Below are 16,578 nucleotides of genomic sequence, written 5' to 3'. Positions count from 1 at the left end.
GGGTTGCTTTGTGGCAGTAACAGTGATGACTGGATGAGTCCAGAGTTGGACTTGCCTCCACAAAATGATACTGTGTGAGCCCCAGAGCACTGAGGCATCCCTAGGGAAAGCTGGTACCCAAGGATGTCTCCGGGCGCCCTGGCAAGGCCTGTCCTCCAGAGCTGTGAGGCCAGTGAGGGGGCTGCGTGCCCAGGCCCTGGCATGACGTCTCTGTCACCCCAGATGTCAGACAGGGTCTCCCAGATGGGTCCCTTTTGACTGAGACATAGACTTATTTGCTAGTGTAGGTGCTTCCTCCCTGCCTCCTTCTCTTCTCCCCCCACACCAAATTCTATCCGTGGACATGAGAAAAGTGAGGCACATGGGAGAAATGCCTAGGCAACCATGGCCCAAAATGTGTGGGGTGTTCAAATGTACTACCCATGTGATCAGATATGTTTGGGAAATATGGGCCCATACAACCTTGCCTCCATGTAGGATTTCCCACTTATGTGTCTTCTTGCTTCTCAGAAAGGGGAGAGAGGAACACACAGAACCCTATCTCATAGAGGATCCCTAGAACTAGTGTTCCCCAGAGTATAGCTTTGAGAAATGCTCCTCTAGGTTTTTCAGAGACTCCTGGAACATAATCTCTTAGGGTTTGTCATTTATCAGATGATGGGGCTGTGGACAGAGAGATCGTGACTCTGGCCTGACATCTTCCAGCTAAGTTCAAATCGTGAACAGAACACAAGTACCTTTAGTCCACACCAGAGCTCCCCCGTCTCCCAGCCTGGTTTCTTTCATACGTCACAAAGGGCACGGAGGGGAGGTAACATCTGATGAGCACCCATCCTCAAAAGTTAATTCTAGAAACTAGTTGCTAAGCTGTAGGATCTTGTACGTGCACACCATAATCATTCCACTCCATCATGCTCTAAGCACACTGAGGTGGGTATCTTAATCTTCTCCCCTTTTTACAGACAAGGAAACCGAGGCTTAGAAGGGTTCAGTCACCTGTTTGATCCCTTTGAGTAAGGAAATTGCAGAGTCAAGGTTTGAACCCAAGTCAGCCTGACTTCCCTTGAAGCACCAGGTCTCATTCAGTCCTTTGAGTAGATGTGCAAGATGAAAAATAGTTCTCCCTCTGCAGTCAAAAATCTGAGACTCAGAGAGGTTAAGAGATATGACAGGGTCCTGCAGCCAAGGATTGGGATAGCTGGGCACAGACTCCCCCTGTGCCAGGGGGAGGGTCCTCCACCACCTCCTTTCCCCTTCCTGCCAGTGCCAGCTAGCCCGACAGCCATGATGGCTGAGTTCTCGTGTCTACATTGACCGAAAGGGCACAGCAGTGAGTGGAGAGAATCCTAGACCTCCGGATGGGCTTGAACCCCTGGCTGAGGTGGTACCTGTCTGCACTAACCCTGTGCCGAGCTTAGTTCTCCATCACTTTAAAAGAAAAGCCCAGGGAAATAGTTCCTTTTGCTTGGCTGGCAAATCAAAACAACCACGCTGCCTCTGTCTGACCCCTGCTAGTAGGAAGATTATTTGGCTAATTAGGTAAAAAACCTTCATGCACATGTACATATTTTAACCCTAATGAGCTGTCGGCGGGAAAGGTTTGCCCTTGGCCTGGTTCGCCAGCGGATCTCTCCTTTCCTTGGTGGAAAAGACCAGCAAGGTAAACAGAACCTTGTTTCCGTGGAAGCTCCCTTGCTGGCTTTTTCTTTTCAGCTCTTGAAAGTAATTACTTGATTTCTCTTTATTTCCGAGGGGCCTCATCCTGTGGGTCTGTGGAGCCTTTTGGTGGAGGTTGGCCCCCTCACTCACACCAGACTATTTTCAGGATCTTTGGTTGCATTTCTGTTTCCATCTTTCCTTCAGATCATTAACTCTCAGGCAGCAGTGTCCACCTTCTGGTCACTCCTGCTAATTAAAGTCCAACAGAGCAAAGGACTTGACCCTGGAGAAAGTTGGATACACTGAAATTGGTCCAGAAATGGAAGCCCGTGTCAGTTTCCTTTCTCGGCACAGATTAGACCAGGACACCCACATCCACACCTGGCAGGGACACTGGCCCATCCGGCACCTTCTCATCTGAATCTTTGATGCCCCACTGTGGGCCACGTCAGAATTACAGCCAGCATGAGCTGTTCTTAAAACACAGCCGGCAGCCACTATTTCCTAAGTGTTCGCTGCGTGCCAAAGAGTGGGCTACATGCTTTATATCTGTGGTCTCAGTGAATCCTCTTTACTCCTTGGGTAGACTTATTATCCTGATTATTCAGATGAGGAGGCCTGAGCACAGAGAGGTTAAGTAACTTACCCAAGGTCACACAGCTACTAAGAGGCAGAGCCAGGATAAGGACATGCCTATTGCTGTCATTTCTTAGGGAGGCCTCTGGCACTGCTGCAGCCTGCCCAGAAGAAATCAGTCATGATAGGAAACAGAGGGTAGATATTTTTCTTCTCCCCAGTCATGGGACGGTGGGGGTTCTTTGTATTGAATTAAACAAATTAAGAGTGAGGAGTTAATTGTCAGGGCCAAAAGGAAAACCAGAACAACACGCTGAAAAAGAAAGTCAACGTTAAGCAGAACAAGAAGAGTTCCAGGTTGAGGCAGGGCCGACTCCATTTCACATGGCTCATGCCATTTTACCACATTCCTGAATGTTACAGAGACTGTTTCCTCGTCTATAAAATGGTGATGATGAAGGTACCTTCTTCATAAAGATGTTTTGCATGGGGAATTTCCCACACTACCCTGTGGAACACTTGTTTTCACTGAAATAACTATGTCAAAGACAATATTAAATGCAGTTAAGTAGGCTTATTTACTACAGAATTTCCCTAAATATTAATTATGTAAATATGTGTTATGAATTTTCAGGAGGAAGCAATGTTTCCTGGCCCAGAATCCTTTTCCTGGGAGAATGCACGTTAAGATTTCTTTCTTGGAACCCCTGAGAAAAGGGTTTAATATACGTCATACAATACCTGCTCTTCTAATAGGCATCAGTAAATGCTAATCCCTCTCTTTTGTGTCCAAATTATTCAAATAATCATACCTGTTCTTTCTAGATTTTGAGCTCCATAGAGGCAGGGGCTTGGTCCATCTTGTTCCTTTCTGTATTCCAATATCACACATAGCAAGACATTCCATAAAAATTTGATGAATAAGTAAACCAGTGAATGAATGAATGATGTTTCATGTAGACCTCACCTGCTCATCTTCACTGCTGGCTTTCTTTGCCATTTGTAGTTGGTGAGGCTGGTGGGAGCCCTCAGACACCTCTGAGAATTTTCATAATGGAAATAGTTCTGTTACGTTTTTTTTCTTTTCAGTTTTAGCCTCTGTGAGCACCGTTTCTTCTGACAGAACCCGTGACTGTAGCCTCTAACCAAATAATTTTGCTGCTTCTCAGTGAAGTCGTCAGATATATATATATTTTGCATACATATTTTGAACAAGACATTTCTAAGTGTTCCCAGTGGGTTTGCACCTGAATGTGAAGAAGTCTGAAGCTTCCAAGAAACAGACTAAAAAGCACTTCATTGGAGCTTAAAACCAGCACTGAGGCTACCAGGTTTCCTGTGTGTGCCAGCTGTCGAGCTGTGATGGATGGACCCCTGGTCAGTGGTGTGACTGCTGATTAATTTAGAACAGGATTTCTAACTCTTGTTCTCTGGGAATTATGCAGAAAAATAAAATTTCAAGTTAAATAGTAGTTGAAATGTTTCAAAATCTGACAGTTTTCCTTACTGAAGAACTCAGAAACTGTATTTCAACACAGCATTTTCCAGGCTTATCTAACATTCTTTTGGAGCCTTTCCAAGTCCTTCCTTCTGGAGTATCTAATAAGGTTGTTGTTCAGCAGAACACCCTTTGAGAAATGCTAGATATGTGGCCAGAAGTTATAATCCAGTCTTCATGATCTAGAAAATAGTTCTGTTCATCAAAACTCTGGAACAGCAAAATTGTGTAAAGCAATTATCCTTCAATTAAAAAAAAAAAAAAGCCTGTGGAAGAGAGAAGATAAGGCAACTCCTTAATTGAATAGGGTGGTAAAAAGACAGAGCATAAAGCCAGGTAGATTTTATGCTTTGCAAAACAAACCAAAGAAGGCTATTCATGGTACTTCCAAAAAAAAAATGATTGTAAATTATCTAGTTTTCTTACTTACATCATAGTAGACATAACTTTTTTGTATAATTCTTTCATGTATTCTTGCCAACTCTTCTTAATATCTTCTGCTTCTGTTAAGTCCATACCATTTCTGTCCTTTATTGTGCCCGTCTTTGCATGAAATGTTCCCTTGGTATCTCTGATTTTCTTAAGAGATCTCTAGTCTTTCCCATTCTATTGTTTTCCTCTGTTTCTTTGCATTGTTCACTTAGGACGGCTTTCTTATCTCTCCTTGCTGTTCTTTGGAACTCTTCATTCAAATGGGTATATCTTTCCTTTTCTCCTTTGCCTTTGGCTTCTTTTCTTTTCACAGCTGTTTCTAAGGCCTCCTCAGATAACCATTTTGCCTTTTTGCATTTCTTTTTCTTGGGGATGGTCATGATCCCTGCTTCCCGTACAGTGTCACAAACCTCCTTCCATAGTTCATCAGGCACTCTGTCTATCAGATCTAATCCCTTGACTCTATTTCTCACTTCCACTGTATAATTGCAAGGATTTGATTAAAGTCATACCTGAAAGGTCTAGTGGTTTTCCCTACTTTCTTCAATTTAAGTCTGAATTTGGCAATAAGAAGTTCATGATCTGAGCCACAGTCAGCACCCAGTTTTGTTTTACCTGACTGTGCAGAGCTTCTCCATCTTTGGCTGCAAAGAATATAATCAGTCTGATTTCAGTATTTACCATCTGGTGATGTCTATGTGTAGACTCTTCTCTTGTGTTGTTGGAAGAGGGTGTTTGCTATGACCAGTGCCTTCTCTTGGCAAAACTCTGTTAGCCTTTGCCCTGCTTTATTCTATACTCCAAGGCCAAACTTGCCTGTTGCTCCAGGTGTTTCTTGACTTCCTACGTTGGATCATCGAAAAACCAAGAGAGTTCCAGAAAAACATCTACTTCTGCTTTATTGACTACACCAAAGCCTTTGACTATGTGGATCACAACAAACTCTGGAAGATTCTTAAAGAGATGGAAATACCAGACCACCTGACCTGCCTCTTGAGAAATCTGTATGCAGGTCAGGAAGCAATAATTAAAACTGGACATGAAATAGCAGACTGGTTCCAGATAGGGAAAGGAGTACATCAAGGCTGTATATTGTTACCCTGCTTATTTAACTTACATGCAGAGTACATAATGCAAAATGCCAGGCTGGATGAAGCACAAGCTGAAATCAAGATTGCTGGGAGAAATATCAATAACCTCAGATATGCAGATGATATGACCCTTATGGCAGAAAGCAAAGAACTAAAGAGCCTCTTGAGGAGAGTGAAAAAGTTGGCTTAAAACTCAACATTCAGAAAACTAAGATCATGGCATCTGGTCCCATCACTTCATGGCAAATAGATGGGAAAACAGTGGAAACAATGAGACTTTATTTTTGGGGGCTCCGTAATCACTGCAGATGGTCACTGCAGCCATGAAATTAAAAGACACTTGCTCCTTGGAAGAAAAGTTATTCCCAACCTAGACAGCATATTAAAAAGCAGAGACATTACTTTGCCAACAAAGGTCCATCTAGTCAAGGCTATGGTTTTTCCAGTAGTCATGTATGGATGTGAGAGTTGGACTATAAAGAAAGCTAAACACCAAAGAACTGATGCTTTTGAACTGTGATGTTGCAGAAGACTCTTGAGAGTCCCTTGGACAGCAAGGAGATCCAACCGGTCCATCCTAAAGGAAATCAGTCCTGAATATTCATTGGAAGGACTGATGCTAAAGCTGAAACTCCAGTACTTTGGCCATCTGATGCAAAGAGCTGACTCATTAGAAAAGACCCTGATGCTGGGAAAGATTGAAGGCAGGAGGAGAAGGGGATGACAGAGGATGAGATGGTTGGTTGGGATCACCAACTCAGTGGACATGAGTTTGAGTAAAATCCAGGAGTTGGTGATGGACAGGGGATCCTGGCATGCTGCAGTCCATGGGGTCACAGAGTCGGACACAACTGAGTGACTGAACTTAACTGAGACATAACTTATTTTCTGTACCATTTCATAGCGTAGATGAGTTTCTTTTTTTCAAGTGTGGAGTTGGATTTTCATCTTCAAATTTCTGAATAAAAATGGCTCTTGAAAGAAAAAGACTTAGAAAACTCACAAGCTCTTAATTGACTTTTTGTTGTGAGTTAATATGTTCTGAAACGAAGAATAGAGCACATCCCTTTTGAATGTCACTGTTCCGTACTTATTAAACTCTTCTGTGAATAAAATAATGTATCAATTACTGAACAAAGCAGTCTCATTACAGTTTGAAGGGTAGTGCTAAGCTTGCTTAGAAATGAAGAGAGAACTTTTAATTCCTAGAGCAGGGATCAGTAACTATGGCCCACCACCTGTTGTTCATAAAATTTTATTAGAACACAGCACTGCTCATTTATTTAGATATTGTCTGTGTCTGTTTTCGTGCTTCATTGGGAGGATTGAGTCACGGCAACAGAGACCTTATGGCCCTCAAAGCCTAGAGTATTCGTTATATGGCCCTTTGTAGAAATACCTGCCAATATCTTTCACAGATTTGTAGAAATATGGGAAAGGGATGCTGGAGATTACATAACCAACACCTTTACCAACCAGATGGTAAAACTGACACCAGAGAAGTTAGCGGATTGTCTCCCCATCAGAAAAGGCAAAGATAGATTTCTTTTCTTTTTTTTTTTCAACCACATGTAAATTTCATATAGATGTGGCAAAAGTCAGCTGAGTGGGTAATTAACTGCAAATTTCACAAACAGTTCATTGCTAACCTCCCTTTGAAGCACACTCAGTATAGTTTCTAAGGCATGCATTCAATTAGTTAGAAGGAGGCATGCACCTGCTTCTACCAAACCGTTTAATTTTTCATTAATTTTTATTGGAATATAGTTGTTCTACAGCGTGTGTCAGTCTCTGCTGTATAACAGAGTGACTCAGCTGTACGTATGCATATATCCCCTCCGTTTTGGATTTCCTCACCGTGTAGGTCACCACGCAGCACTATGCTATACAGTCGGTTCTGTTAGTTGTCTATCAATATTTTATACATAGTAGTGTATATAAGCTATCAACACCACCTGAGAGGCTGCCGCCATCAGAACTGGTTGGGAAGGGCTCAGGGCTTAGAGAGAAAGGATGCAATAACTGACTAATCACCCATGGTCCAGGGGTGGGAGAGCAGCAGGATATATACCATGTAGGTGCTTTGGATGTTAACTGTGTCTGCTCCACACATCACTAGTGGTTATATTACCATCTCCTTCCCTATATGTCTGCCCTGGGAACACTTTCTTCGTTGGACCCCAAACGGAAGTGCTGAACTACTGCCTAGAAGTTCATAAGTGATTCTACCCAAGTTCATTCAGATACCTTTCTTAGCAACAGCCTGCCTACCCCATCACACTCTGTCTAAAAGGATTGGTCTGTCACACAATACTTAAGTTTTAGTGAAATAGGTCCATGAGGGCACAGAGTAAGAGTGTTAATTGTAAAGTCATGAGTTCCTGGGCTTTTGTCATCACCCAAATTCAGCGTCTCCATGTTTGTGCTTTTGTGCAGCTGGACAATCCGGATGAGCAAGCAGCCCAGATCAGACGAGAGCTGGATGGCCGTCTCCAAATGGCAGACCAAATAGCCAGGGTAAGGAAACCGGGGACATTTGCTGGGGGACCAGGCCTGAGTCCCACGCGGGGCGCACACTGACTATTAAGGGTCGTGGAAAGACAAAACTGAGAATCAGAGAGGAAGAAAGATGAGGACAGTCATCCTGATGGAGTCCTCAGCCCTCCTCCTCGGGGCCGCTGTCCTTGAGACAATGCATGTATTTCCTGCACTCCACTCCATACTCAGACCCAGCCTTATCTTCCTTCCGAGTAAGTGCCTGCCTTGTGTTTCCATTTGTCTGTTGAGCATTTCCACTTTGATAATCCCCTTCATTTTAAGTTGGATGTGTTCAAAATCTCACTCCTTACCTTCTTCCTCTGACTGAGTGCACATACCTACTTTTACTCCTCTCCATGTAGCCTCTGTCTAGTTACTGTGGATGAAACGTCCTGGTTATTGTCAATTTCTCCTTCCTCCCCACAACACTCCACACCCAGTCTGCCACCCAGCTCGTTGATCCCGCCTCCCAAATGTGGGTCAGATCCCTGTTACTGCATTCCAGCACCACTGCTAGTGCTTCAGTTCAGATCCTCATCTTCCAGGCCTGGATCTTACAGTAGCCTCCAAATGGGGATCTCTAGCTCCACTCCCTCGCCATCTTCTGTCCATCCTGCACGTAATTGTCGTTCTAAACCTTGTATATGGACATCTCAAAACAGAGCCTCAGAATCCGTCAATAGAATAATACTCCATTGTCCCCAGAACAGAAGTTGCTCCTTTAGAATGACATTCAAGGCTCTTAATCCACAGACCGTGTCCTTCCTTACTGGCCTCACCCTCCCATTACTTTCCCACCAGGACTCCCCATCCCAGCTGCAGAGAATGTCTCCCTCTGACGAGTCCAGGCCCTTTCCGGCCCCAGTGCCTTTGTGCTCAGTAGCGTTTCAACCTGGAATGACCTTTCTCCTCTCTTCTACTTATCACGCCGTCCTACTCAGCCTTCAGTCCTCAACTTAAGACCCTTTTTCTAAGAGCTTGTCCTCCCCACTTTTGTGCTTTCTTTTTTGCCATATGTAAACCCTTATAACGACAGTTCATTGAATGGTGATTCTTCATTGGCATAACTGAGTCTCCCAGTAGGTAGGATTGCTTTAGAGTTGGGATTGTGTCTTCCTAATGATGCCTGTCAGCCTCAGTGTTATCTGCTATTCTTACTACACTGCCGTTTGTCTTGTTATTCACAGTAGTCACGCTAGTGGTATTTATTGAGTATTGCCTTTGTGTCAAGCATGTTAAATGCTTTACATGTACCATCTCATTCAGTCCTCCAAACAGTCCTTTAATGACATTTCAGTTATTCTTATTTTAGAGATGGGAAAAATCTAAGCTAAACAGTTCTGTAACAGTTAAGAGACTACACTAGACCTTTAAGTCTGACTAAGTATCAGGACTGACACAGGGTGAGGTACTCACCTCAGATACAGAATTTAAAACTTCTGGATGGAAAAAATAAAAAATAAAAATTCTGGATGGGAGGATGTGGGCATCAAAATAATATTTAATGCAATACTTTAAAAATCATAACCTATCCAAAAATATCCATGAAGAACAAAATATCAACATTTTAAATAACAGCATCCTACCGGTTCCTATGGTAGCCACAGGCCATGTGTGCATGTGAGGATGGGGGCTGTGGGAATTGATGATGGGGAAGGTGGACGCAGAGTAGAGCTTGGCATTCAGCCTTCCTCTTTATGGGAAGAAGTATATCAGGATTTGCACACATGGAAAGGAATTCTACTGGAGGACAAACCCAAGAGAGATTCCAAGAAGCAGGAAAATTCCCTTTCATGCTCAAGCAGTTTTGTTGAAATATTTTGCATCTTGTTTTTGGACACCTTCAAAGTTGATATTGGAGTCAGTCTGGTGGCTAAAAATAGTATCCAGTTGTTTGGCTAAAGGTAGTGTAAAAGACTCTCAGTTTGAAAATCCTGCTTAATGTGGGAGTAAACATCCATTAAGGCTTTAAAATGTACTTCTCTAAAGTCAGTGTCTCCTTGGCAGATTATCCAGAAAACAGAGGTCATTTCATCCATGCCCTGCTCTTAGGCAGCTATTATATCCACAGCTAGTAAGTATTCATGCCACTTAAAATTTTATACACACTTCTAAAATGAGCTCATGGCACGTTTATTTTAGTTGTCTTATTTACTTTGAGACTTACCAAGATAATTTTACAAACTCATGTAGGCTAATTTTAATTTTTAAAATACCATGGATGAACAGCTGTTAACATAATGAGCCAAGTTGCTCATTTCTGATCAATAGATTAAGAAACTTTCTCCCCTGGCCCACGTCACTGTATACTCTGACACCAAATGGAGTATTACTGACAACTTTGAACTAGACTTTCTTGAACAGTGAAATATGCAACTGAAGTGAATCTGGGTCACAATTTACAGAGAATAGAGAATAATTTCAGAGTATATTGAGCATATATTTAAACATTCAGGAGGATTTCTGTGAGTCTGCCCACTACTGTCTTCTGCTGTCCTGGACATTTACTGTTTTCTTTTGCAATATTCGTTCATGCCCTTGGCCTTCTTGCCATAGTTACCTGGTCCTGGAAGTAAGCTCCTCATGCAAGTGAAATCAGTCACGGCTTCCAGCCTATCCTGGCCACCAGTGACTGGTCCAGAAATGGGTGCACTTAACCAATGAAACCCCTGAGATCTATGGACCATGAACCAACAGAGCTGTGTTGTGTAGTGGTAAAAAGATGTTTGCAGTCATGTACAATTCTTCCATGTAGGGAAGAGAAGAGAAAAGAGTGAAGCCAATATACAGAAATAAACAGAGACAGAATATACTGAGATCCTCAGGATGTTTAAACCCCTTGGATCTACTTCTTGACCTGCAGCTATAGAACTACTTTTTGTCCAGCTTAGTGGAATGCCAAGGAAAATAAATTCTCCTTCTGCTTAAACTAACCTGGATAATACTAAGGAAGAGTGAGAACTATCTTGTCTACTAGAAATTAAATAAAGTATCAAGTTCTTAGATAAAAGCTAGTTCATGAAGAGAGATTGAATCTAAGCACCCTTGCTTGTCTTCTTTTAGCATGTCCTGTTTTTTCTATTTCTAGCATCACAGTGAATTTTATTGAGGGTGTGCAATTCAACCCATATGGCTGAACTTCAGCTCCTGTAAATATCATAACCAGAAATTCCTGGAGATAGATGTCATCTGTCATACATAATTCACTCTGTTCTCTGAATTATAAGATGGGTAGAGTGTCTTGATTGCAAATTAGAAGCTCCAACACAGGGAAGCTTTATACAAGAGGGTAGCGATTCTAAGAATTAGGTGATGTATCACAGAGCCCATGGGCAAGTTATAGCCAAGATCTAGGAAGGATGTGGAACCAGGGGCCACCCAGGGGTCAGGGTTTCCCCTCTTCTCTTGAGTCTGTGTGTCCCATTCATTATTCCTTCTTTCTCTGCAAACCATCTTTCTTTGCTTCTCAAATGGGAAACATGGCTATTCCACAGGTTTTCAGCATGGCCAGATAGGAAATGATTCAGCCAATCAACCTGTCTCTCAGATCTCTCTCCCTCTCTCCTCTTTCCCCTTTTTTCACTACCCCTTTCACATTCACAATCTCAAGAGTCAGACCTCTGAATGACCAGGTTAGTTCAAGGGTTAGTTCAAGGGCCAGCCCCTGGAACAATTGATTGATCCAGCGTGAAAGGGAGTAAGGGTCTTAATGAAACACGTGGATGCTGGTGATACATCACTGAGGGTGAGGATGCTAACTTTAAAAGCAGGGCTGTGGTAGAGTGGTCATTATAAATTGGGAGCTGCTTGAAGATATACACAAAATAACTATTGCTTATGTGGTGTTTACTATGTGCCCAACTCTCTCCTAATCTTTGCATCTGAGAACCTATCTAACCCTCCAACAACTTTATGAGAAAGGTGCTATTATTATCCCCTTTTGAGGATAATAGAGGAGGTTGAGACATAGGCATTAGAGGCCTTGCCCAAGGTCATTCAGTGACCAGAACCATCTCTCTTAACCATCATGCACACTGCCATCCCAAAATGCCATCCCAAACCCAAAGCCTTATTTCCCCATCATCCCAATCCAAGGGTTTGAACATGCCTTTCACCCAGGCCTTCACTTTTCTGCATCCTGACCTCTCTCTGCTAATCAGTCCTTTATTAAATCACACTGACTGTGTGATTTCACATGAAGTCTTATTCAGACCTGTGACAGACAATTCTGGGCGTTGCAGTAATTCTCCCCAGTTCAGGCACATCAGAAAGTGTAAGTGGTGCACCACTTACAGAGCGCACCTAGTTAGTAAGGAGGAAGCTGAGTGCTTTAATTCCAAGCTTCATGTTCTTTCTTCTCAGTAGTCAGATGACAAGCGGGAAGTTCCACCAGGACGAGACTGTCCCAGCTCCTCCCTCCCTGACGGTTGCCTCTCCTGGAACCTGCTTTCTCTCTTCCGCAGCCATTTACTGTGCGTTCCCTTCAGGTCATCCAGTGGCCCAGTGAAGCAGTAGTACAGAGCAAGCAGAGCGGGCTCCTGGAATTCTGAATCCCTTCTACCTTGGTTATCTGGGAAAGAGGTGGTAGGGACCTTGGTGGTTCTGCCGGCAGCATTCTCATCCTCACGCACTTAAACGAAAGGCAGGTGTTTGTCCTTTCTTCCTCGGAGAGAAGGGAGCCAAGAGTGATGTGGCTTTCCTCCACCCGCAGCCCTACCGTGTAATCTATCAATTCAGTCTCACCAACATCCAACAAATCATCAGACAGACGGCTGTGTGAGCCCTCACTGTGAACATCAGACAGCTGCCTTAAAAGTTCCATGACGGGACCTGAATGCATTTCTAAAAATCTGATAGGAAAGACTTCTTAATCCCTGCTCAAACATTTTCCCAAATCCTCTCATGTTGACATTAAAGTGTCCCCAGATTTCACCCAGGAATTAAGTCTAAGTTATTTAAATTATGTGATTAGAAGTTGACATTGGAGCTTAAACCAGCAGCTTGTGGCATTAGTGCTACTGTGATATTTGCCAGTTCTTTTGGCCACATTTTGGGGTAAAATTCCAAAATTTTTGAGCTAATTATATAAGATAAATGCTACAGCTTCTACAGTATTAGAGGTAGAGGTCTGGGAGTGAAATACCGTTGGTTTTTCAAACTATCATTTAAATGTTGAGTTGCCATTTAAACCCTATTCTCTGCAGAGCAAAATGACTATCTCATACCATGGTCCCATTGCAAACACAATGATGTGCCTACGTGAGAAATAGCATCCAAATATTTCCGTGATGGAAAAGTTCTACTCCATGCATTGCCAAAATCAGATCAGAGTGGATCCTCTCCTCCCAGAGAAGGATACCACCTCCACCTTAGTGAATGTTCTTAGACCTGGCGTTTACCCTGGGTCATGAAGTAGCACAGTGTCTAAGCATATAGTAATTTAGTTCAATTTTTTTCCTGAAAAATATGTGCAGGGAGCATCTCCCTGACTCTGACCTTTGACAGGTAGCTAAGAACCCAGCGGAATCTGACTTCAAAGAAAAATCTAAATGCCAGGGAGGTTCATTCAAAGGAAAGTAAGTCTACGTAATTCATAAAAGCTAGGAAGTGCAATGAAGCCACTTAAACACAGCTTTGAGTAAAAGAACCAAACCAGGGAGCTATACTAGCTGTGCACCAAATGCTTTCTAGTATCTGTGATGCTGAGTTTGACAGTTACTACCAAGACCTCCTTTCTCTCATTTAAGACACTCACCCTTCCCCCATCACTGCCTACGCTTCACCCGTCGCCCAGCACCATACAGGCCACATTGGCTGGTGATGGTGGGGTGGCCACTGCTGTGGAGGACTTAGCTCTGGCCCAAGCTCTGCTGAGCACTGTGAGTGTACAGCGAGGTGTGTGGAGGGTGCTTACTGCTGAGAGGCCCCGAAGGATGCACCTCAGCCCTGACGCCACTTGGGGCCAGATAATCCAGCCCTGTTGTGTAGGCTCTGGGTTTCAGACTCAGTTCTGCTAATTATGGATGGAACTTCTGTATCTCATTTTTGTCCAGAAAATGGGAATAAATAGCAGCACCAGCCTCACTGGGTTGTGGAAAGATTAAAGGAGGTAGAGCATATAAAGTGCTTAACTTAGTACCCAGGACCTGTAAATGCCACCTAGCAGCATGGTCTTCTCTGCGTTCACCACTATTGCTGTTGTTGCTATTGCTATTGTTGTTATTAGAGAGCTAGTAGTAGCATGGTGCTTGATATAATTTGATATGTACATCTGTGTACGATTATATGTATATGTGCATATACATATATGTGTGAGTATATATATGGGTTGAGTATATGTGTATACATGTATATGTATGTCTGTGAATGCTCAGTGGTCAAAAAATATTAATGTTTATTATCTCTGACTCTTCACAATAACTTTTTAAGGTTTGTCATTCACATTTCAGATATAAACACTATTATTCAGACAGGGGAAGAAACCTGTTCAAAGTCACATAGCTAGTGAATGGCAGACCCAGGATTCACGGCGAGTCTGTTTCACCAGTGTGGACTGGAAAAGGCTCCTCGGTGCCCCTTTGTACCTGCACATGCCTCTCGTACCACATGTATCACGTGGTTCCTGGTCACTTTCTGGTGATCCCCCCAACCTTGGACACCTACCTCTCAGCTGACTCTTTCATTCCTAGTGACAGCCATACTATCTAACGCATCCCAGGAAGGGTCTGAGACATTGTACTGCCTTGGCATGTCTGTAGGCAAGCTCCACAGCTAGAGAGTGTCCTTGTACCACAGCCTTCCTTCCGACCATCTACAATGTTATTTGTGCCTGTGAGGTCTAAGGATTCTTTATCCAAGTACCCTTGCCAGCTTTTACATGTAGCTGCTTCATTCTGTATGAGTGAAAATGGAAGAGACATAAAAGCAAAGCAAATGACTGACAGAGCTGTTAGCACTTTCAAATGCTGTTTTTCAAGATGTTCTCCAAATCCCTCAGTGTGGCCGAGCATCAGTAACCCCAGAAGGAATGGTCCTTGGGAGGCTGTCCCCACTGTGGAATGTTATTATCCCAAAACCAAAATGAATGACTGGCAGAGAATGTCTGTGGGAGACTTTCTCCACCCGTGTGCTGTGTCTTTCATAAAGCAATATGAATAAGCAATCCTTTTGTCAAGGCTGATTTACTTTTATGCTTGGAAATGTAGCAATTGAGATGGACAACTACATTTTCCTTATTTTGGCACAACTTCAGCTTTGAAATGTGTTTATAATGGGTGTGCTGCTGAAGACACCACTTTAGAACCTCAGCCAAGATTGACAGAATACTATTGCGTCTCAAGGCTTAAGTACTTAGAGCAGAAAAATGGCCTTGTTTTCCCTTGCAGACTTCAGTTTTATGAGCCTGTTTTTATGCTGTCGTTAGGAACTGTCCAAGTTCTGGGCGGAGTGATCACTCTGGATTTTTCCAATATTCTGCTGTAGAAAGTTTGGTGGCGGCCACCTCTGGGCCAGAGTTGTAGTGTCTGTAACCACTGAGTCTTCTTCCAGAGTTTCAAGACTGTGGCAGAATTTCAAGGCCTTTCAAATTAAAAGGCCTGCAGTGAGTCCCAAAGATGTGTGTGATGAGGGATCACACTTGATAGTAAGGCTGATCGGCAGGAAAGAACCCACTTCCTAGTCAGGATGGTTTTTCTCTCCATCTCCATGGCAACTGCAGGGCTAGCTGCTTCTAGTACAAATTAAAGATACCACTGATCCAGCTCCCCCAATATCCCATACAGATATGAGGTTTGGGCCCACATATAAGAAGGAAGGAGATATATGAGTATAACAGCCTTCAGGCTATTATTATGTAGCCTTTGCTGCTTGGCAGCCTTAACGTAAATTAACTTACCTCATCCTTCTCTTCACTTGTAAGAAGTGCCATGTTCAAAAAGAAATGGGGAAATATTTGCAACCGTGTTCAGCTTATATCGACCTTCCTGGATTTATGGTTGCCTGTTATATTTTTCATGGAAAATGGGAAAATACAAGTGGCCCTGTCTCAGCCACATCAACCCAGTGTCAAACTCATCCTCATCCATTACACTCAGCCCAACGGTCACCTTCCCTGGAAAGTCACCCATGAATCTTTCAGGAAGACTTCACTTCTCATCTGCTTCCATCATAGCATCTACCTTGATGTTTCCAATCCGTGTCCCCTGTGATCCAGGTGGAGTTCTACCCTGAGCCACAGAGACAGAAGTCATAACTCAGGTCTAAGCAATTCAGCATGACCCACCACTGGCCGTGGAAACTGGTTCAGGGTATGCACATCAATCAGAGTTCTGAGAATTCTGAGATAAAGATGCTCCATCTTCTGTGAGCATCATGAGAGAAGATGTTCTCTTTCTTTGGATAGGGTGCTGTGGTATTGTGAAGAACAGAACTTTTAGCAACCTTTTTATGACATAAAGAGGAGCCAGACTGAGCATGAAGCCAACTCAGAGAAACCCAAACCCAGTTTGGAAGGAAAAACTCAGTTATAATGATATTATCTGACTCCTCATTCCAGCCTTGTTGGAAGCTGGTGCTACTCTAGGACATTTTCAAACCAATACATTCCTTTTATTGTTTAAGTCAGTTCAAATTGGATTTTTCTGTCACTTGCAAAAAAAAAAAAAAAGACATCAAACTGATTTGACTTGCCCCTTAGCTGCTCAGCTATGGAGCTGGACTGCAGAGGGCTGATTCTTTGAGAAAGTGATTGATCCAGAGTCTACTCATTCGAGACATCCAGACAAC

General features: G+C 43.1%; 1 protein-coding gene across 11 annotated transcripts in view; it reads left to right on the top strand.

Moving 5' to 3' along the window:
- Nucleotides 1–16,578, top strand: part of CADPS (calcium dependent secretion activator) — a 469,363-nt gene that overhangs the window by 206,124 nt on the left and 246,661 nt on the right. For all 11 annotated transcript variants that reach the window (XM_043442949.1, XM_043442944.1, XM_043442951.1 and 8 more), the window contains exon 4: nt 7,693–7,773. In XM_043442949.1, the coding sequence (XP_043298884.1) occupies nt 7,693–7,773 (81 nt within the window). The remainder of the gene's footprint in view (nt 1–7,692; nt 7,774–16,578) is intronic.

Source organism: Cervus canadensis, chromosome 22 (assembly GCF_019320065.1).
Source record: "Cervus canadensis isolate Bull #8, Minnesota chromosome 22, ASM1932006v1, whole genome shotgun sequence".
NCBI lineage: Eukaryota > Metazoa > Chordata > Mammalia > Artiodactyla > Cervidae > Cervus > Cervus canadensis.
Note: the sequence above shows the minus strand (reverse complement) of the source record. Positions and strands in the feature narration are given on the sequence as shown.